Here is a 23902-nt window from a genome sequence, read left to right on the forward strand (position 1 = left end):
ATCTGTTTGACTTCTGGTTTTTTTTTTTTTTTTTTTTTTTTTTTTTTTTTTTTTTTTTTTTTTGTGCCCATGAAAATGCCTTCATGACCAAGGTGAAATACTGGTTTATAATTAGCAAAATAAATTTAGTTAGTTACTTAATACTTTTAGATGTCTTTTTTCTTCAATAAAGATCAACATGATTATCTGACCAAAGCTCTGTAAGTACAATGTTATGATAACTATTAATGTGGTCCATGTGCATTTGTTATACAATAAGTCAACTGCATCTGTCAGATTGCAAATGATAGGTCATACTGTATGCCAAAACAAAAATCCTATGTTTTATTTGTTCTATTGATCTTTTGTCATGCTTAGAAAGAGTCCCTGATTTTGTCTAATTTTATACATTCAAGATTCTCTGACTAAATTCAATTGCTGTTGTAATAGATATGGTATGAAGGTCAGCAATAAAAAGACAAACACAATGAAAATAGGCAGAATCATTGAAAATGTCAACTGTGTTGTGAATGGAGAACTTGTGGAACAAGTAAAACATTTCAGCTACTTAGGCACGATTTTTACTGAAGATGGTAAATTAAATATAGAAATAGACAACAGAATCAGCAAAGCTGGTATGGTAGGAAGTCAATTGAATAAATTCATATGGAATAAGAAAGAAATTAGTAGGAAACTAAATTAGCTGTATACAAGACAGTGTTCAAACCAGTTTTTAACTTATGGATCTGAGAGCTGGGTCAAAAGTAAAACACTTGACCAAAGACTAGAGACCGTAGATATGAGAGTCCTGAGAAAGATTAGAGGCGTGAACAGATGGCATCAATGGCAATATCATATTAAAAATGAGGATATTAGGAAAGAACTTGACATTGTCAGCTTCCAGGAATGCGTTAGCAGAGCTAATCTCAGGTGGTATGGTCACTTAAATAGAATGGGAGAGGAAAGATTAGCAAAACAAGTGTTCTCTGCCAGGTTGGCAGGAAAACGACCCAGAGGAAGACCAAGATATAGGTGGATTGATACGGTACAAAGTGCCTTAGACAATAGAAATATAAGATCTGATAATGTTGGAGTCTTGACAAGTAACAGACTGATTTGGAGGAAAATTGTAGATAGGAAGTTAGTAATGATGTAATTTTTTCGTGTAGTACTGTCATATCCTGTACACCCCTTGAGGGTACATGGCAGGAATTTGATGATGATGAAGATATTTTAACTCTGATGGAATTGGATACTAAGATGAATTAATATGTTCAGTTAACACAATTTTAGTTTTTACTATGTATTTATACATATGAAATTTACCAAAGTATCTTTTCTAACATGTGGACTGTTGATATCAAGTGCCCAAAACATTTCTTTTTCTGGTATAGCTCAGCTATGCAGAGAGTTGAATTATGAAAAAAAAACCTAATATATATATTATCATGTGTTTATAATACATATAAATTCCTGCAATAAATGAAATACAGTACCATAATTTTTGGGGGGCGCCCCCCCCAAAAATTATGGTACTATTCCATAGCACCTTAGGCTAATAGATTCTATAGAATCTAAACCTATATTTTTGAAATATGATACATGCATTTTTACATCATTCCAAAAAAAAAGTGGATTTCAATTTATAGACAGGACATTTATTGATTTATACAATTTTTCAAAACTTCTTATAGCCCTTTCCCCTCAACTTCTGTGGGTTCTTTGCTATGCTAAACATGGAGGAAGCAAACATGTTCAGAAGTGTAATAACTTTTAATGGAACACTTAATTAGTAATTAAAATATCTTTTTATTAAATTTTAATTTACATTTTTACAATGACCAAGAACTAAAATAGTGGTTTTGGTGTAATGTTATTTTACAGGTGCTAATGTCCATAAGAAATTTTATTTTCTTTATTTCAGGATCCAAAAATGTTGCTCTCACTTAAACATTTACAACCACATCCAGCAGGACAGATTTCCATTTCCTGAAACCATCGTTCCATGTGGTATGTGTGACCTCCATGACCACATGCCAAACAAAAGCTCGAACAGCCTTAAAAAGAAAATTATTTACTGTATTATACTATAAAAACCAGTTATATATATATAGTTTTTTTTTACAAAATAACAAAAGACAAACTGATGATTAATTAGCTCTATTGGCATATTCCAAATAAATATAAGCAAAGTACCAAAATATGTCTTGAAGAACATCAGATCTTCATAGTTGTGTCTATGATTTTTTTTATTTAAATTTAAATATTTAAATTTATTTATTTATTTAAATCCACAGATTAAAAATAATAGTACATTATACAAAATGTTTAAGAGAAACATTTAATATTACATGTTAAGTATATATGACTTGGCTTGATTATTAATGGGTTCTATTCCCCTGCTATTATCCTTCATTTCAAAAAATCTATCTCTAGTTACATTCAGGATTTGAACTTTAGACAGTAAATCACTGACATGTTTGTTAATGCGTTTATATGCCAAGCTGTGTGCATTATGTTTCACTAGTACATCACAAAACATATCATAGTGTGAGTTAAACAATAATATAGTGAAACTTTTGGCTCTTTTTTTTAATATTAGCTAACATTGTTCTGAAGATGTATTTTGCATTTTGCAAGTATAGAAGCAAATATTAATATCACTTTTTTCAGAAAGTCAGAACATAAATATCATAAATATAAATATATGGTTTATACAACATATGTGACAAACCATTGTAAAAATAACAGGAAAAAAAAGTGTTCTTCTAGCTTATTGAACCATTAAGGTTCAAGTACCAAGTTTTTTCTGTCTTGAGCTCTTTCAGTCCAGAATCTCATCCCAGCTAAGGCTTTTTGAATGTTATCTTCCCAACAATGCAGCAGTCTTCCTCTAAATCGCTTTCAACCAGGCCTCATCTTGAATTCTTCTTTGACCATTCTCCTCTCACCCATCCTTACCCCATGTCTAAGCCATCTCAGTCTGCAAGGTCTGATTTTGTCAGTTAGCAGTGGTGTCTAGAGAGTTTGTATAGTTATTAAGTCTTCTTCTCCATTCACCTGTTATGCTATCTCTTATAAGTCCAAAAACTTTTCTAAGGATTTTATTTTCAAAGATCTGCAAAGGCTTTTGCATCTTGGTCTGTTAAGTTCCGGGTTTCTGCTGTATATAAAACAAGTCTGAGGACTGTCTTGTATATTTCTGTTTTAACTCAGAAAATTTTGGAAGATAATAAGTGATGCAATGAATGATAAGATCTACTTGGAGGCATGTATTCCAGCTTGTATTTTCATATTAATTTTGTTATCAATGTTCCAAGATATTGAAAGGAAGTGGCATTTTTAAATTTCCAGTTATTAATAGTAAACTGGTGAGTAAAAAAAAATACTTTAATTTTTTTTTTCTGCCAGTTTATTATTGTTGACATATTGACAATTCACCATAAATTAATGCTAATATGAGTGCCCCCTTATTCAAATCCAAAAGGAATACAGCAACACATTTAAATAACAAATATGTGCTCATCGTCAAATTCCTGACGTGTACCCTCAGGGGCATACAGGATCATTTAGATGTCATCCTCATGCAAAGGGAATACTTGCCAAATATAATGTCCAAAAATCAGTTTCTGTTAGCAAAGAACAGACATTTGGGAAAACATAATCAGAAGAAACTTAAAAATCTTTCTGATATCTCTAGATCTCATCATTTGACTGTTAGTTAAATGACTACCCAGAGGACATGGGATAACAACAAATGTATAACTGACGATTAGGATCACATTATCAGGATCCTTTCCTGAAGGAACACGCATGATTTCATAATGTTCTTAAAGAACTAACTCATCCCCCCCCCCTCTCCCAATTGAAAAACACTTCTTAGGCATAATCTTCTGATGATTCTTTTTTGGTTCAAAATGGAGAAAAGATTTTATAACTAGCACTTCTCATCTCAACCCCACTTGCTCAAAATTTTTTTTTCACTATTTTTCAAAGTATATATGTTCAAAAGCTGTGGAATTTTTATTATAACTGCTTATAAAAATAATCATTCTTTTATTATTAAACACTAATGGAAGCCAAGAGTAAAGATACAGCATAAGATGCATTATATAATAATATTACTATTGAGTTAGATAAGGGAATGGATATACAATGATACTTTTGGACTTTGCTAAGGCTGTTAACAGGATACAGCATGAAAGACTGTCGCATAAATTGGAGAATATGGAATTGGATTATAAACTTTTAGCATGGATAAGAGGATGGCTGACTAACTGATATCAAAAAATGGTGTGTGGAGAAAGAGATCTGCATGGTTTAAGGTGACCAGTGGTGTACAACAGGAATTAGTCCTTGGTCCACTGTTACTCAATCTTTACATTAATGACAAAGGAAAGGATTCGATAGAAGACATGCGGCTATTTTCTAAGGATGCAAAGATAAGTAGGGTAATCAGGAATATGATAAATGAAGAATGATTTGAACAGGAGACTGGAGAACAAGAGAGTTAGATAGGGCCGAAACAGCCTCGTCTACTCCCTATAAAAGAATAAAAGGTGTTAACTGATTGAGTGATCTGAATAGGCTGAAACTGTGGGTATGTGCAAAAGTCTGTCAGTTCAAAGTTATAGATTTGTAATGAGATATCCAATGGTGCATTATATTAGCGAGATTATGTTAGAAGAACTGACCAATCTAGGGATCTTGGAGTTTTAGTAGAAAGTTGAAGTTCAATGGCCATATAGCAAAGATTGTGAAGAGGATAACTGCAATGCAGAAACAAGTCTTGATATGAAAGGATAAGAAAGTCGTTTTGCCTCTTTACAAGGCCTCGATATGACCACGCTTGGAATACTTGAGTGTAGGTCTGGTTTCCGTGGTGATGTTGATACAGTGGAGAGAATATAAAGGAGCATGTTGAAGATGGTATCAGGATTATGAAGAATGGATTGAGAATTTGTGGACTGCAGACAGGGGTGATATGACTGAGTACAATCATCTGAAAGGGTCAGTACAGGATAACAGTAGATGAAATTTTTCATTTTATGGAGGGTGAGGGAGAGGACAAGAGGATATCCATGGAAGATGAAAATTAATGCAGTCAAGAATGGGGGGGGGGGGGTGAGAACTCAAGTTTTTAGAGGTGGAAACCACAGGTAGTATGAATGAATTCAAGTAAATGTATGATAGCTGGTGGGTGATATGTGGCCGTCTCGATGAGTTCCTGACTACCTGGACATCTCTTAATAATAACTGCATTAGCAAAAGAAGCACGAGAGTATCAGTAACAGTCATATCATAGTGAACTCTGTGAAACAAAAATTAAAATTTTTAAAGATCGAAAATTTAGCATTTTAGGCCAAAAGGATATGAAGACTGATTATCCTAATTTAAACTTATCTATATTTGCCTCAAATTCTCATCTTTAGTTCATATAAAGTGTGAAAACTTATAATATTCTTGAAATGTGATAAGAGAGCAAAAGTGTTCCAAAACCACCTTGTAAAATAAATAGTTTAAATAAAAATTAGGTAATAAACTTTTCATTTTAGCAATGTCAGATAAATTTTAAATAAGAATTTTCAATTAATAAGAATAATCTTTTTCAATCTTACCTTTCACAGCTATATGACATATTACACACCTCAAGCTATAGCTCTTGCATGTTACACACTGGGCTCCTCGTACATCTTGGTGACAATGTTGACATTCTGTTACAAACTCTACAATCAAAGAAATGTTACCATGAAAATTTCTCTATATCTTAGGTATATATAAAAATTTTAAATATGCATAAACTACTCAGCATGACTTAAAATTTTATTAAATTAATGGTTCATAATTTCATATTTATTCATTAAAACAGTTAAGAGTAGTCCTACACTTGTTTTATACTATAAGAACGGCATCATTCACAAAATGAATATTTTGTGCTCTTACTCATATCTGCATTGTGTGTCCTTGTGATTACATTCTGATTAAATTAACTTAAGAAAGGCTCAGCAACTGAAGACAAAGTGCTAGCAATACTAATTATTTTAAGTCATTTAACTGTCATACTACTAATAATAATACAGAATGGAGTATTATAATTTTTATATGGCTGGTTTCAGCCATATAGCAAGTATGATAATATATGACTTTGTAAATTAAATTTTAAAAAAAAAATAAAAATGATAAGTCCAAATTTAACTGTCTTTTGTTCTTAGTTTTCTACACTAACAGTGTAGAATTTCTATAAAATGTGACAGCATTAGACACAAAGATGTTGAAAGATTTTTCACTTGGTTATACTATAAATTAAACATGCCAAAAAATGCCAAGTGTAGGCAAACAAAGTTTGCATGGGAAGTCACTTCAAGAATAGTTTTTCTTGGCATTTCAATAAACCAAATTGTGGTCATTGTCTGTGAAAACTCCAAGGTAACTTTTACATGATTTTACTCAATTTTTAAATCTATTTGTCATAATGTAATTTATTTCATACCTTCCTATATACATCCTTGCATTTTCCAAGTATACCTTCTTTTTTATACCTCAAACCAGGCATTGGTAATTATCAGATTAAATCATCGTAGAACTTGAGAAGCCTGTCTCCTCTTTCAATTCGGCATCCAAGTCCATATTTTCCCACCTCTTTAACCTTCTCCAATGATGGCATTCAAAGATTTTATCAAAAAAATTTGATAAAAATCTTTTTAGCAATTTTTATCAAATTCTCAATATCTGCATATATTCTTTCACCCTCATCATCATTATGGTCAATGGTTAGCATCCAGGATTGTATTATTACATTTGTCGGTTTTGCTTCAAGTTTTATCATTATCAATCTGCTGCTATATATTTTATTAAACTGATTACTCTTTTTCCCCACTGCTTATTGAGGACTATTGCAGTTTTTGTTGTTTCATCACTTAAATAAATGATTCTGTAGTTGCCACTCCAAAACTCTCCAGTTCCACTCCATCTCATCTCACCAATTCCTAATATGGCTATTTTTAATGAATGTGCAAGGATTTCACTGATTTATGACACGGGAAGACTTGTTCCTTCATCTGCCATGCACAAGTATTGAGTCATTGTGTGCTTTATTATCTCATAGAACTTTCATTCATGCTGCTAACTTACTAGGGGGAAAAACAGAACAAAGTAATATTCAATGCCTTCCTTGTACAGCAGTAGCCTTCTAAAGAGGTTTGGTGTGCTAGCTATTTCTCATTCTTTATGGTTATTTGCCTACTGTGGTATCCTCATACTATTGTTACTTATGGATGATCTGCTGAACAGGATGAATGCTGCTGCCCCAACATTTACTGGCTTTAACTTATTTAATCGCAGATACATCTCACCATGTTGCATCCCCGTCATTGGAAATATGTGCCATTTTTGTAGAGATAGCCATGCCACTGGATATCTCATCACTTCCTGCTGATGGATGCCATTCCATTGTCCAAGAGTGCTTAGTTACAGATTTCCCCTTTTCATTTGCAGCTGACCAATGTGTCCAGAGGCCATTCTCCTATATGCAACCTTGAGACATGCTTGGTAGCATGGGACCTATGAACACTGGGAACCTGCTCCAAGACCCAAGGTTTAATTGACCAAGAATGCGCACACATTCTTGATTGCTAACAATGTTAAGTTCTTCCTTATATCTTCATTTTAAATGTGATTCTATTATTGATGCCATCAATTCACTCCCCTAATTTTTCTCAGATCCATAGGTTAAAAATTATCTGAACGCGGTTTTGTATACTACTAGTTAATATGTTGTGGTAACCATGCTGATGAAGTGGGAAAATGTGACAAAAGTGGTAAGGTGGGGTCCCACAGACCCACCCAAATAATTTATCCTTCACCAATTAAAAGGCTTCCTCTGTTGATCACTATCATCATCTCCGCTAAATGGCTCCTCGTCTGTCAAAGCATCAAATATAAGTTGACTTAACCTCTGTTCTTCCTGCTCATAACTCATCAGGTAAAAAAAATTATTCTCAAAATACCCATTAAATATTTACGAAAACATATTTGCTTATAGTTATGTAAAAATATAGAAGACACATCAGTAACAATAGTATTTTAGTAGAATATACATGAAAACAACTTACGTTTCGGAAGTAAATACAGTCACACTTTTCGTAAGGTGGGGTCTGGTGGACCCCAGCACACTAAACTTGCTTGTGTGCAACAGCTTGTCATTTATGGCGTCGAGTAGTGGGTAACGGGAGGGAAAGCTATACTGAGGCACGACTCATTGCTACGCGTTGTTAAAAAGTTATAGTCAATTTACAATCTTTGGGTTTGACAACCAACTTTACTAACGCCAGGTTAACATCTCTTATTCCATAAAAAAAATTATTTAACTTCCTTACCATACTCATCATCATCATCATTAAATTCCTGCCATGTACCCTCAAGGGGTGTACAGGATATGATAGTACTACATGAAAAAATTTACATCATTACTAACTTCCTATCTACAATTTTCCTCCAAATCAGTCTGTTACTTGTCAAGACTCCAACATTATCAGATCTTATATTTCTATTGTCTAAGGCACTTTGTACCAATCCACCTATATCTTGGTCTTCCTCTGGGTCATTTTGCTGCCAACCTCATAGAGAACACTTGTTTTGCTAATCTTTCTTCGCCCATTCTGTTTAAGTGACCAAACCACCTGAGATTAGCTCTGCTAACGCATTCCTGGATGTTGACAATGTCAAGTTCTTTCCTAATATCCTCGTTTTTAATATGATATTGCCATTGATGTCATCTGTTCACACCTATAATCTTTCTCAGGACTCTCATATCTGCGGTCTCTAGTCTTTGGTCAAGTGTTTTACTTCTGACCCAGCTCTCAGATCCATAAGTTAAAATTGGTTTGAACACTGTCTTGTATACAGCTAATTTAGTGTTCCTACTAATTTCTTTCTTATTCCATATGAATTTATTCAATTGACATCCTACCATACCAGCTTTACTGATTCTGTTGTCTATTTCTATATTTAATTTACCATCTTCAGTAAAAATCGCGCCTAAGTAGCTGAAATGTTTCACTTGTTCCACAGGTTCTCCATTCATAACACAGTTGACATTTTCAATGATTCTGCCTATTTTCATTGTCTTTGTCTTTTTATTGCTGACCTTCATACCATATCTATTACAACAGCTATTCAATTTAGTCAGAGAATCTTGCAGACTTGTAGCGGATTTATTTAGACGTATAACATCATCCGCATAAAGCAAAGAGCTGATATTAACATCTCCAATTTTGATATCATGTTTAATACCACTTTCCTTCATAATGTGATCCATATAGATAATGAATAACAGAGGGGATAATATACATCCTTGTCTCACACCAGATCTTATTCAATTTAGTTTTTCAATTCTAACTGCTGACTTACAACTCAAATAAAGACTAAGTATTGCTTGATATAATGCCCCATGGACACCATATAACTGTAGCATATTGAATAGCTTCTCTCTTGGCACCTTGTCATATGCCTTTTCCAAATCGACAAAACTTAAATACAGATCTTTGTTATATTCCCATGCTTTCTCAACTATTTGTCGTAAAGTGAAGATCTGATCTTGACAGCCTCTATTTGGCCTGAATCCAGCTTGTTCTTCACCAAGCTTTTCTTCCACAATTCTTCTCAACTGTTTCTCAAGTATACTTGCATAGATCTTGCCAGGAACACTCAGTAGGGAAATACCTCTGTAATTCTCACATTCAGTTTTATTTCCCTTTTTATATATGGGTACTATGAGAGCTCTACTCCAATCATTGAGAATTCGTCCCTCTGTCCAGGCTTTCTGAACTATGCAGTGCAGCCACTGTAAGACTTTTATACCACCATACTTCAGCATTTCTGGTCGAATATCATCTACTCCTGCTGCCTTTCCACATTTCAAACCTTTGATGGCTTTTTCTGCTTCAAGTATGGATATGTATTCCTGACTGCATGCCTGCTCAGTGTTTTTTTACCACTGTGCTGTCATCACTGCTTGTTTCATTTAGCAGTTTTTCAAAGTAATTACTCTATACTTCAAGGATATCTTTTTCTCCCGTTTTCATGTCACCTTTATCATCTCTAACTCCTTTTACAGCACTCTTTCCTCCATTCCTAAGCTTCTTCAACAACCTCCAGAATATCTTACCACCTTCTTGATATTTATTTTCAATGTTCTTGCCAAAGTCCTCCCATGACTTTTGTTTAGCTAGTTTTACACAGTGTTTAGCATTCTTGCATTTGTCTCTGTATTCTCTAAGAGCACAAGCTGACTTATTTGATAGGAACTTTTGATATGCTTTCTTCTTTTCCTTCACTGCCTCTTTAGCTTGCTGTGTCCACCAGGGAGTTCTGATTTTTTTATCCTTGCAGACAACCTCACCACATGCCTCTCTGGCAGAATCAATCAATGTTTTCTTCAGAGTTTGCCACTGAATCTCAAAGGTTTGATTCCTGTTCTCAAACTCTTTCATTTTTTCTTCAATAATCTTTGTGTATTTTAGTCTACAGTTCACATCTGAGAGCTGCTCAACTTTTATTCGCTTTAAAACTTTCTTACATGTTATTCTTTTCAATATGAAATTCAATTTTATCCTGCTCAAGACTAAATAGTGATCGCTTCCAATTTCAAATCCTTTATACACTCTGGTGTCCTGCACCAGAGAGAAAACATCACTATCAACAATAACATAGTCAATGAGACTTTTCTTATTCCTTGCCTCTTCTCTCCATGTGAATTTGTGCACATTTTTATGTTGGAACATGGTGTTAGTAATAACTAGTCCATGTCCTGAGCAGAAATCCAACAGATATTTGCCATTATTATTAGCTTTGCTCTTTTCTCCAAATTTTCCCAAAATATTTTTGTATGTTTCTCAATCATTTCCTACTCTGCTATTTAGATCCCCAACAAGGACCAACTTTTACTTTTTCATTGTGTCAGTTGCTTTTTCTAAAGCCTCAAAAAAATTCCTCCACTTCTACCTTAGTAGAACCTTCTGTGGGACCATAGGCACAAATAAGTCTCATTGTCCAGTTCCCCATTCTCATATTTGCCCACATTGCTCTACTTGAGACTGACTGCCATTCAAGATGATTAGCCTCGTATTTTGTGTTGAATACTATGGCTACTCCTTCTTTTCCTTGATCGTCATTGCTTGAATATAACACTTTGTATTTATTGCTCAGAAAGATCTCACCAGTTTTTGTCTTTTTTGTTTCAGTCACTCCTATTATGTTGATCTGGTACTTATCTAATTCCTCAGATAGCTCCATTTCTTTGCCATTCAGGCTTCTTATGTTGATAGTACCGATCTTTAACTCTGGTGATGTTGAGTTGGGGTGTGTTTTCAGATTTGTTCCAGTAGCTGACTTTTCGCTGTTCGCCCTGGTTCCCTGGCGAAAACAACGGGGGCCTTGTTTAACCGGGCGACGCCCCAGCCGGCATGAAATTCTGTCGTGTTGTACCATCATTTTTTATTCTGGTTTAACCAATAAGAATACAATTTGGTCGGCTAAATCCCAAATTGCCAGCCCATCCTCGTTCGTTCAGTATCCAAGTAGATACCCAACAGGGTGCACCACGAGAAGGTGAGGATTGGACATTAGGTCAGAAGCCCTGGTTGGTTCTCCACATTCCTTTAAAGGCTATGTGGAGGTCTCTTCTCAGTTATACAGCTTTGATCCTAAAGCACTTTATTCTATTGTCTGTTTCCAAATTTAATTTTCAATCTTCACTAAAACGTGTTTAATGGCTGAAATATTTCACTTTTTGTATAGGTTCTCTACATTTAAGATGCTATAGGCAGAATCATGGGAAATAATATTTCCCATGATTCTGCCTATTTTCATAGTTTTTTTTTTTAAACAGCTGATTCTCAAGCTAAATTTGTTATAGAAGTTATTGAATTTAGTTAATTCTGATAATGTATACTGATTTATTAGAATATAACATCATATACATAACGTAAACAGCCAAGTTCTATTCTTGAGAGACACTTGTGACAAATTAAGAATTATAAACAAGTTAACACAAGAATATTTTAATGTTTGCCAAATATTTCAGTCTGAAACTGACTATTCTCAGTAGCTTGATAGGAACAGTTTTTACAAGGTGGAATACAAACAATCGATCATTCAAAAGTAGAACGAGCCGCGTGATGTTACATTGCTAAGTTAAAGAGAGGTAAATTTCATCAGAGTGATGAATAAATTACACGTATTAATTCACAATTTCATATAATAATCTTAATTTATAAATTCATTTAAAGATAACATTAGACTAATGTAAGAATTAAAGGTCTCGATTAAAAAAAAAAAAAAACCTTAATGTGTTATCCGGATTAAAGTTTCCCATATTTTTGACAAGTATATACAGTCATTTCGATTTAAGTTAGAGCATTGAAGTAAGCCCTCAGCACTCTGTTTGAATAGGCATTCGAATTTATAGCCACATCTGTGTAGAAGGCGAGTCTTGGACCAGAGAAAGTTGTAGCTTGTCTCTATCCTGTGCTGTGCCAATCCAGACTTATCGGATTTGTTGTGAAGAATGTATGATTGATGTTCTTGTATTCTTCTTTCTATTGAGCGTCCTGTTTGTCCAAAGTATGACAGATTGTAGTTACAAGGAACTTGATATACACCAGGTAGAGACATAGTTGAGCGTTTAGAAGAGGGAAAATAGGTGGATATTTTGTTAATAGGGTGATAAGTGGCTGTTAAATCATATTTCTTCAGAATTCTTGAAATTGGTTCTGAAATCGCGGAAATTGAACAGGCGTGTAGTTTTTTTGGAGAAGCCATTTAATTTCATGTGATGTTTGATAGCTGAAAGTTCTTTCATGGGGAGTTGAGCAATTAGTTCTAGCTTGTTGAATTAAACATTTTATGATTCCTGCTTTTGATAAGGTTGATGGGCAGATTGTTTGAGAATGTCACGTCCAGTAAAAGTGGGTTTTCTGTAAACTGTTGTTGTCAGAATACCTGAAGGTGAGCAGATGAGGAGGATGATTGAAAAAAAGGATGACCTTTTTTCAATTTCCATGGTAAACTTAATACAAGGATGTAAGGAATTGATTTTGGCTAAAGAGGAAGTTCAGGAATCTCTGTTGTGAGGCCACATGAAAAGATGTTGTCTATATATCTAACCCATAAGGATGGTTGAGGGAATATAGATGAAAACAGGAAGTCTTCTAGATGTTCCAAATAAAAGTTGGCTAAAGCAGGTGAAGTGGACTTCCCATCGTAGTTCATTCCACTTGGTTGTAGAATTTCTTTTGACACAAGAAATATCCAGAGTGCATCACGAAAGCAAATAATTTTACGATATCTTGTTATATGAAATTGTGAATTAATACCTATAATTTATTCATCACTCTGATGAAATTTACCTCTCTTTAATGCTTAGCAATGTAGCATCACACAGCTCGTTCTACTTTTGAATGATCAATTGTTTGTATTCCACCTTGTAAAAACTGTTCCTATCAAAGCCACTGAGGATAGTCTGTTAGTTTCAGACTGAAACATTTGGTAAACATTAAAATATTCTTGTGTTAATGTGTTTATAATTCTTAATTTAATGTCACATGTGTCTCTCAAGAATAGAATTCTATTCCTACACGGGGAAAACTTTATACAAAAAAATTCGGTAAAATAGGTAAACCATCTGTAATACAAGATAAGTTATGAGCAAGGGTCATTTTTCTTAAGAAATACCGCAATAATCAGATTATTCCTCACTTCACTAAGATAAAAGAAACCATCAAATCTCCTGAAGCTCAAAAAAAAAACAAAAAAAAAACAGGAACACCAGCTTAGCTTTAATCTGTAATCAACTCAGAGCAGCTAAACATGATCTTGCTATTAACATTCGTCAAGTTGCTGATCTCTGGAACTTTATCTCCACAAACTTAGCCCACAACTTTCTGACATAGTTCTTAATGTGGCTAAACGCTCTATACAACGTTCGTATAAAAAACAGAATCAACATCTAAACTGCAAATTTGATGCCCTTGTTTCTAGACAAATCAAGCCTTTCCATATTTCAGATAATTGTGTCATCAATGTGTCCGGTCACCCTTTAACAAGTAGTGAAACACTTCCTCTCAAAAGGACATGATTTTGCTATAGTCCCTAAAAAAATTCCTTATTTAGATTTCCTGGTTAACATTGAACGGAACCTTAGTCATCTCTCCAGTGAAAAAGCTAATTCTCTCCGCCTAGAAGTTGCTTCTATGCTACTTAAAGCCAAGCTTCCTCCTTCCAACATATCTTCTTCTGAAAAGAAAGTGCTACATTCCTTAAGAAGCAACAGTCACTTTGTTATCACCAAAGCAGACAAAGGAAAAGCGACAGTAATTATGTATTCTTCAAACTACAGAAAAAAAATTTCTCTTTTACTTTGGGATCAGTCAATATACCAAGAACTTGATCACGAACCCACCAACAGGCAACTAAAGAAATTAAATTCCTTCTAGATGAGGAAATAAGTTTAGATGCAGACACGATAGAAAGATTAAAAACACATTTTGCAAGATCTCCTAGATTTTATGGTCTACCAAAAATTCACAAGATGGACATTCCTCTCCGTCCTATAGTTGACTGTATTAATTCACCTACTTATTGCATAGCCAAATATTTAGCGAAATTATTGAAATCACATATAGGAAAAATCACGCTCTTTTTTGAAAAACTTTGGATTTCTTAAATAAATTAAAACATTTTTCATTACAACCTATTGATCTTCTGGTGAGCTTTGATGTAGAAGCTCTATATACTAATGTACCTCTCAAAGAGACTTTACAATTACTTGCTGACATCTTTTCACAAGATATCGTTAAAATTATTCGATTTCGTGATGCACTCTGGATATTTCTTGTGTCAAAACAAATTCTACAACCAAGTGGATAAACCAAATAAAAGTTGGCTAAAGTAGGTGAAAGTGGACTTCACGTGGTTTAGCCAACTTTTATTTGGAACATCTAGAAGACGTCCTGTTTTCATCTATATTCCTTCAACCATCCTTATGGGTTAGATATATAGACGACATCTTTTCAGTGTGGCCTCACAACAGAGATTCCTTACCTTTCTTTTTAGCTAAAATCAATTCCTTACATCCTCGTATTAAGTTTACCATGGAGATTGAATGAGCAGATGAGGAGAATGAAGTTATTCTCCTCATCTGCTCACTAGACATCCTCCTCATCTGCTCACCTTCAGGTATTCTGACAACAACAGTTTACAGAAAACTCACTTTTACTGGACGTGACATTCTCAAACAATCTGCCCATCAACCTTATCAAAAACAGGAATCATAAAATGTTTAATTCGATGAGCTAGAACTAATTGCTCAACTCCCCATGAATTACAGAAAGAACTTTCAACTATCAAACATCACATGAAATTAAATGGCTTCTCCAAAAAACTATACAACTTCTGTTCGATTCCTACAATCCAATCCAGAACAACAAAGAATCAATACATCGAGTTCCAATTGCATATATTTCCGGGATTTCAAAACCAATTTCAAGAATTCTGAAGAAATATGATTTAACATCCCTATTAACAAAATATCTACCTATTTCCCCTCTTCTAAAGATAAATGTTCAACTGTGTCTCTACCTGGTGTATATCAAGTTCCTTGTAACTGCAATCTGTCATACTTTGCACAAACAGGATGCTCTATAGAAAAAAGAATACAAGAACATCAATCATACATTCTTCACAACAAATCCGATGAGTCTGGATTGGCACAGCACAGGATAGAGACAAGCTAAAACATTCTCTGGTCCAAGACTCGCCTTCTACACAGATGTGGCTATAAATTCGAATGCCTATTCAAACAGAGTGCTGAGGCCTTACTTCAACGCCCTAACTTTCCCTTGTCAAAAATAAGGGAAAGTTTAATCCGGATAACACACTAAAAGTTTTTTTTTTTTTAATTGAGACCTTTAATTCTTACATTAGTCTAATGTTATCTTTAAATGAATTTATAAATTAAGATTATTATATGAAATTAAGAATGAATACCTATAATTTATTCATCACTCTGATGAAATTTACCTCTCTTTAATGCTTAGCAATGTAACAGTTTGTATTAAACTGTTCCTATCAAGCCACTGAGAATAGTCTGTTAGTTTCAGACTGAAATATTTGGCAAATATTAAAATATTCTTGTGTTAATGTGTTTATAATTCTTAAACAGCCAAGTTGAATATCTCCAATTGTGACGTCAGGTTTAATGCCACTCCATAATGTGATCCATACAGAAGATAAACAACAGTAGGGATAGTGTGCATCCTCATGTTACACTTGATTTTACATAAAACCATCTTCCTGCACAACATTCAATACTGACTTACAAGTTACTATTGCTCTATATAATGTCTGGTTTAATGTATATAATTATAGTGTTTTGAATAGTTTTTCTCCAGTCACCTTGTTGTATGCCCTTTCCAGACCTGCAAAACCTAAACATAGATCCTTATTATATTCCCATGATTTCTCAACTTCATTTCATAGAGTGAAAATGTGATTCTACCAAGTCCTATTTACCCTGAACCCATATTGTTCTTCCTCAAGTTTCTCTTTCACAAGTTTCCTTAGCCTCTAATATGGTTTGCTTTCAGAAATCTGATTGTAGAAATTTTTTTGCATGTGTGTGTGCGCACGCGCGCACACACACACACACACAAATTCTCATATTGTTGTGTTTCTCTCTTGATAAATGGATACCACAAGAACTCTAATTGAATCGTTTGGAAGTTGAACTTTCTTTTAGTATTACATGGTGATCAACATTCATTTTAGAAATTATGGACTTTACAATCATGTTATAAATAACTATTTTAATTTTCCAACATTTCGACCTTCATATTAAGGTCATCATCTGGAGTATACACAAATATATAAAGACAAGTTGAGTTACATTTCACACAGTATGCTAAAGAGACAATGATTTGATCATGGCTATTCTACTGGCATGACCTCTAGTGAAAATATAATATATATATATACTGCATAGGGAAAAAAAACGCTAAATAAAAAGAAAAAATTAATTAATTAGGAACTACATGAAAACTATATTCTATTTAGGATAACATCAGAGAAAAGTTCTTTCATACAGATAGTTTTCTTACAGTAACAATGATGTCCAAATTTAACATGACAATTGTTATATTAGATTTAAGATTCTGGATTATCTACAGTCCTGTTTATAGTTAACTCTTAGGAAGAAAGGTTCTGTGGGTAGAATATGTACCTTCTGTATGCTTGGGATTTTTAGACCATCATTATTAATAGTTAACTCTTAGGAAGAAAGGTTCCGTGGGTAGACTATGTACCTTCCATATGCTTGGGATTTTTAGACCATCATTATTGTTAAGATTAGGGTGGTTGATAAGAATCTCACAGGCTTCCTTAACTATTTCCCAGGCTCTCTAAATTATTGATATGTACTTCAGAGTGTGTATATTCTACTACTGTTCTGTTTATTGCTTTTCTCATTTAATAATCTTTTAAAGTAACTACTGTAGAATATTTTTTATCTTTATATCTAATGCTCTCTTCATGGGCATGGTTAGGTAATCTTAAATATAAGATCAAAAATCTCATCATAATGCTTTTTGGTAGTTTGAGGCAACAATACCAAAAACAGTCTCTCAGATTTAAATCTGTATAAGAAGGGATTTTTTCCACATCAAATCTGAATGATTAGTTACTAACATGATGTACAATCCCTGAACAACTACAGTGTAGGATTGGGCTATTTTAAATGTTCCTAAAAAAAAAAAATAAACACTAAGCATAAAAATTACACCTAGAATCTACAATACAGCTGCTCAGAGGTTGCAGTTATAATTTCAAAATCATGCCACTGATTTTGAAAGTGGGAAAAACTATTATTCAGATGAAGATTCAAATCTGAGAAACAGTGCAATCTTCTAAAATTCTGGGAGATTGTGTTCAGCACATTTAATATCACATTACCAGGTTCAGAGAGGACCAATTAGGACCTTAGGATGCACCCACATAGATGTGAATATGCATTTCTTCTCTTTTTTTTTTCTTTCCCAAATGGAGCTGTATCTATTTAAAAGTAACAGCAACAAGTTCTGTTATTTTTTATCCATTATCACCTTTCATCTTAACACTACTGTACTGTATGTTTTCAAACCTTTCATGGGTACAACTGGTTTTAGAGGAGTTAGAATTACTTCAGAAGACAAACTGGTAATGGCTGATCAATTAAAACCTATGAAATAATTGCAAAGTAAATTATTGATAAAAACTAGTAATAAAATTTTAATCATCTTGAATTGAACCAATTTTTGGTACAATCTAGGAAATGAAGTTGAAGGTGAAAAAAAAAATGGCAGCATTGAGTTTAGAAAAGAATAGTATCTTCAGACATTTTCCTCTGCTTTGTTCAAAATGGAATGGACATTAAAAAATTATTTCATGCTCGTTCTATTTCATTTTCAGTGGTGAATTTTATTTGTAATGTAGGTTGATGCAAATACATTCTATAGTTTTACTTCCCATGTATTTTTGAATAAAGAGGTTATTAGAAGGAATTCCCATTCAATTAACTGCACTACTGCATATGAGTAACAATACTGTATAACAAATAAGATGAGAAAACACTCACCAACACCCTTATGTTTTTCTGGAATGGCAGAAACATATTTCAATACCCGTGCTCTCTGTTCCAGAAGATTCCACCTGTATAATATCTCTGCATACACTTTTTTAAATTGATCATACTGATATGTCAGCTTGGGATCTAGCATTCTGAAATAATTAAATTATATATTCTGAAATAAATTATATTTCAACGCAAGAAGACAATACCAAATATTTTACAGGTATAATTTAGCATATTAATAAAAAAGTATAAAATTTTCTTTATCAAAAATAAACTAATCAAGTTTGTCTTTTATTAAAAAATAACAATAATACTCACACACACACATGCTTATACATAAAAAATAAGAAACATAAGAAACTGATGGCTATTTCATTGCGTGTTTCATCTTTGGATTTATACCTGGCTTGTCAATATTTGAATGGACACATTCTGTTTCATTAGAGGTCAGATATATGACCACCCAAAACAGCATAATATAGATGTAAACTATGACTGCAAGGCATTTGTATCTGTCAACTGCATATGCTCTCATGTGAAATTGCAGAAAGAAAATTTTAAGCATGCAGATGAAAGTCTGATGTTTGAGATGGAATGGCCTACATAAACACATCCTTGAGAGGATACAAATCCATGGATCTCTGCAAGACGCACAAGTATGCTGCCGACAGTACCACAATGTATGTCAGCATTATATAAATCATCCACAGAGTGTTAATACAGTATGATGTAGTTTCTGTTTGCAAATCATTTTAATTTCTGAAGACTTGGAAGAAAAAGAACTCTTCATTTTCTGAAAGGCCTAAATTCTGTTATTCAGAACAGAATAACAGAATTTAGGTTCTGAATAGCCAGTAAATGGTGAGCACTATCAGCTAATAATGGAAACCTTAGTATAAGGATTCTTGAAAAACCACAAAAGTTAGTAAATGTCATGATGGATGAGTCATATTCATTTATTCAAATGTCAGAAACTGACAACTTGTAAAAAATTCATCATCATCATCATCAAATTCCTGCCATGTACCCTCAAGGGGTGTACAGGATATGATAGTACTACATGAAAAAAATTACATCATTATTAATTTCCTATCTACAATTTTCCTCCAAATCATTCTGTTACTTGTCAACATTCCAACATTATCAGATCTTATATTTCTATCGTCTAAAGCACTTTGAACCGTATCAATCCACCTATATCTTGGTCTTCCTCTGGGTCGTTTTGCTGCCAACTTGGCAGAGAACACTTGTTTTGCTAATCTTTCCTCGCCCATTCTGTTAAGTGACCATACCACCTAAGATTAGCTCTGCTAACGCATTCCTGAATGCTGACAATGTCAAGTTCTTTCCTAATATCCTCGTTTTTAATATGATACTGCCATTGATGCCATCTGTTCACGCCTATAATCTTTCTCAGGACTCTCATATCTGTGGTCTCTAGTCTTTGGTCAAGTGTTTTACTTCTGACCCAGCTCTCAGATCCATAAGTTAAAACTGGTTTGAACACTGTCTTGTATACAGCTAATTTAGTGTTCTGACTAATTTCTCTCTTATTCCATATAAATTTATTCAATTGACTTCCCACCATACCAGCCTTGCTGATTCTGTTGTCTATTTCTATATTTAATTTACCATCTTCAGTAAAAATTGTGCCTAAATAGCTGAAATGTTTTACTTGTTCCACAGGTTCTCCATTCACAACACAGTTGACATTTTCAATGATTCTGCCTATTTTCATTATCTTTGTCTTTTTATTGCTGACCTTCATACCATATCTATTACAACAGCTATTCAATTTAGTCAGAGAAGCTTGCAGACTTGTAGCGGATTTATTTAGAAGTATAACATCATCCGCATAAAGCAAAGAACTGACATTAACATCTCCAATTTTGATATCATGTTTAATACCACTTTCCTTCATAATGTGATCCATATAGATTATGAATAACAGAGGGGATAATGTACATCCTTGTCTCACACCAGATTTAATATTAAACCATCTTCCTGTACTTCCTTCAATTCTAACTGCTGACTTACAACTCAAATAAAGACTAAGTATTGCTTGATATAATGCCCCATGGACACCATATAACTGTAGCATATTGAATAGCTTCTCTGTTGGCACCTTGTCACATGCCTTTTCCAGATCGACAAGACTTAAATACAGATCTTTGTTATATTCCCATGCTTTCTCGACTATTTGTCGTAAAGTGAAGATCTGATCCTGACAGCCTCTATTTGGCCTGAATCCAGCTTGTTCTTCACCAAGCTTTTCTTCCACAATTCTTCTCAACCGTTTCTCAAGTATACTTGCATAGATCTTGCCAGGAACACTCAGTAGGGAAATACCTCTGTAATTCTCACATACAGTTTTATTTCCCTTTTTATGTATGGGTACTATGAGAGCTCTACTCCAATCATCGGGAATTCGTCCCTCTGTCCAGGCTTTCTGAACCATGCAATGCAGCCACTGTAAGATTCTTATACCACCATACTTCAGCATTTCTGGTCGTAAAAAATTTTAAATGTAAAATTTTATGTATGGAAAACTACATTTTGTATAAAATTTCTCTTTTCTAAAAGCACACATATCAATCAATATGAGAAACAACTAACTTTTGAATAAGAAAACTTAACGGAGGAAAAAATCAGTTTCATTTAAACGTTTTTTAATACCATTAATTAACATTAAATAAAAAAATTATGCAAAGTACACAAACTGAAACTATTTTAATTTATCATAAATGACAATTATGAACAAACTTAGCTTTTTTGCAATTATTCTTCCTCACCACACCTATAGAAGAATTCATGTGGATTTGCTTTGGCTTGATTGGCTAAATCTCTTCTCACACTATGTTTTCTTTCTTTACCATGCTTGTCAAGTATCTAGCCAGCATTTTATATATTCCTCATACATCTGATCGTTATCTCCATAATAACTCATGCATTTGACCTTATATCCATAACCCCTCTTAACAACTTCTTTTACTTATCTAATTGCCTCATTCAACTATTTTATTTGTACTTTTTTTTTTTTTAAGGGAGACACTAGTCATATCACATGCATGTGTGCAACAATTTTGTATAGGATCCTTTATAAATACTCCTTTGGTTTATACAGTGCATAAACCAAATAACCTGATTTATGTCAATTACACATAGCTTTACCTTCAAAAGTTGACATATCTGCTGATATATTTTCTGCTAATATCCTTGTTCTTAAAGCAATAAATCCCTGTACCAGTAGCCTTGTGAAACCACTTTCATTGCCAGCAAGGCTGGTTTTCCAGAAATTCAAGAGCATTATTCACTTTTTAATGTAAAGATTACAGCCAAGTCTGCCTCAGCTGATCACGAGGCTTGTAAGGCCTATATTGCTCAACTCAAGAGGTTCATCAAGAAGAAGGGATATAAAGCTGAACACATTTTGAATGTCGATGAGACTGCATTATTCTGGAAGAAGATCGCTCAGCACACCTACACAGCATCTCTAACAAGAAGAAAGCCAAATCACAAGACTCAGCATCAGCCAACCCAGCTTCTCCAGCCTCTGAGGCTCCAACTACTGACTAGTACTGAATCCTGCTGTAAATACCCTTGTTCTGAACTAAGTAATAAAATTCGGATACATTATTTTCAAAACACAGGTCTGAAATGTTATTCATTATTGTAAAACACAACTAAAACCTTCAATCACATTTAAATATTTTCTGTTAATTGTAAACAACTGCATAAGTATTTAGGCATATGTAGAAAACATCTGGAGTTATTTGGAGATTTTTGCAGAATTTCCTTTTTTCTTGGGAAGTGTTCACATGTAACCCCACAAATATGGCACATAAGCCAATATTTGCAAATAATTCTTTTCACTTCATATGGCCATCATAATCCCAAAGTGACAAATATCAGATTTCCCATCCAAATTCTATTTCTTCATAATTAAATGCCCTATTTCCCCCCCCCTTAGGTTTTCTACTCATGTCAAGGGAAAGAAGAATTAGTGACACTAATCCTAATATAATACTATACTACTTAAACTACATACCAGCTAAACTTACTCAAAATCAATCCTTCTATATACATAATTCAGTAAAGTGGAACAATTCAACTTTATTCTTGTTTTCACATAACACCATATGACAGAGCTAGGTACTAAACATACACAAGCCTTTACTGTTTTTAATACAGCTCCATTAGATTTCATTTTCAACGTGAAATGGATGTGAACAGTTCATATGCCAACATTTGTCATTTTAATTCATCATTAGATTAACTACAAAAAAATTTTTCATTTTAAATTAAATAAGCAATTAATCTCTAAGCAGTTCCACTGACATGTCAGACTGGTTGGCTGAATGAATATTGTTCCTACTCTCCTATAAACAAGCTGTAGGATTTGAATCCCAGTGGTGTGGTCTGTGAAAGTCTAGCTGCTGGAAGATTTATGGATGGTAATAACATACAACAGGTTTATAAATCTTTTGGGGATGAGATCTGTATTAACTAAATGATGAGCTTGGGACTTGGCTCTAATAACCAAATAGATTTCTTTTTTTTTTTTAGTCACTTTAATCTTCCAGATGCAGAATATTAGTCTCACGAGGCAATAAAATCATCTGTCACAAAGATTCACAAACTTGTAAGTTTGAAAGCATCTCTGCTTTCAAATTTGTTTCATCTCTGCTTTCAAAAAAAAGTTGGTTTAGTGGATTGTTATCCACTAAACCAACCAGATTGCAATGTATTGCTACTTTAATTTCTCAAATTTTTGTTAAAATCTTATCCAATTAATAGTTTAAAGAATAGGTATCTTCTGAGAATGTAAACTACATGAAGGTCTATCAACAGTTTTTTTGCCTATATACCTTAAATTTGATGTTCTATCTCCTTGTACACAGTGCTTTTTGGTGTTAACACAAGCATTCAGTCTTACAATAGTGTCCTATTACCGGAACCTGATCCCCCCCCCCCCCCCGTCTCACCTCTTTCATTCTAAAATTTTACAAAAATTACCCGAGAGAAATCACACTTTCAGTCCATAAAACATATTCAGAATAACATGCAGATCTTTATAAATAGTTTAAAAGAAATGACTGCCATCAATGTTTCAAAAGCCTGGAAATAGCACTAGAATTCATGCATAAAAATCTAGATACAAAACAGCACCTGTTTTGCTAATGCTTAGTGTGAAGGATCAAACTCCTGTTCATTCTGACTTTACTGAGTTGACACACACACATACAATATATGTATTTTAAT

The 23902-nt window shown here is 33.7% G+C and overlaps 1 protein-coding gene across 6 annotated transcripts in view; it reads right to left on the reverse strand.

The window, feature by feature from the left end:
- Nucleotides 1-1763: 1763 nt before the first annotated feature.
- The window catches only part of Wdr59 (WD repeat domain 59), a 261127-nt gene continuing 238988 nt past the window's right edge, over nt 1764-23902 (reverse strand). For all 6 annotated transcript variants that reach the window (XM_090397480.1, XM_090397478.1, XM_090397477.1 and 3 more), the window contains 3 exons: nt 18644-18786; nt 5598-5705; nt 1764-2036 (listed from right to left, as the gene is read on the reverse strand). In XM_090397480.1, the coding sequence (XP_090253606.1) occupies nt 1900-2036; nt 5598-5705; nt 18644-18786 (388 nt within the window). In that variant the 3' untranslated portion in view covers nt 1764-1899. The remainder of the gene's footprint in view (nt 2037-5597; nt 5706-18643; nt 18787-23902) is intronic.

The sequence above is a fragment of the Typopeltis vanoorti genome, chromosome 9 (assembly GCF_054136105.1).
Source record: "Typopeltis vanoorti isolate ZY-2024b chromosome 9, IOZ_Tvanoo_1.0, whole genome shotgun sequence".
NCBI lineage: Eukaryota > Metazoa > Arthropoda > Arachnida > Uropygi > Thelyphonidae > Typopeltis > Typopeltis vanoorti.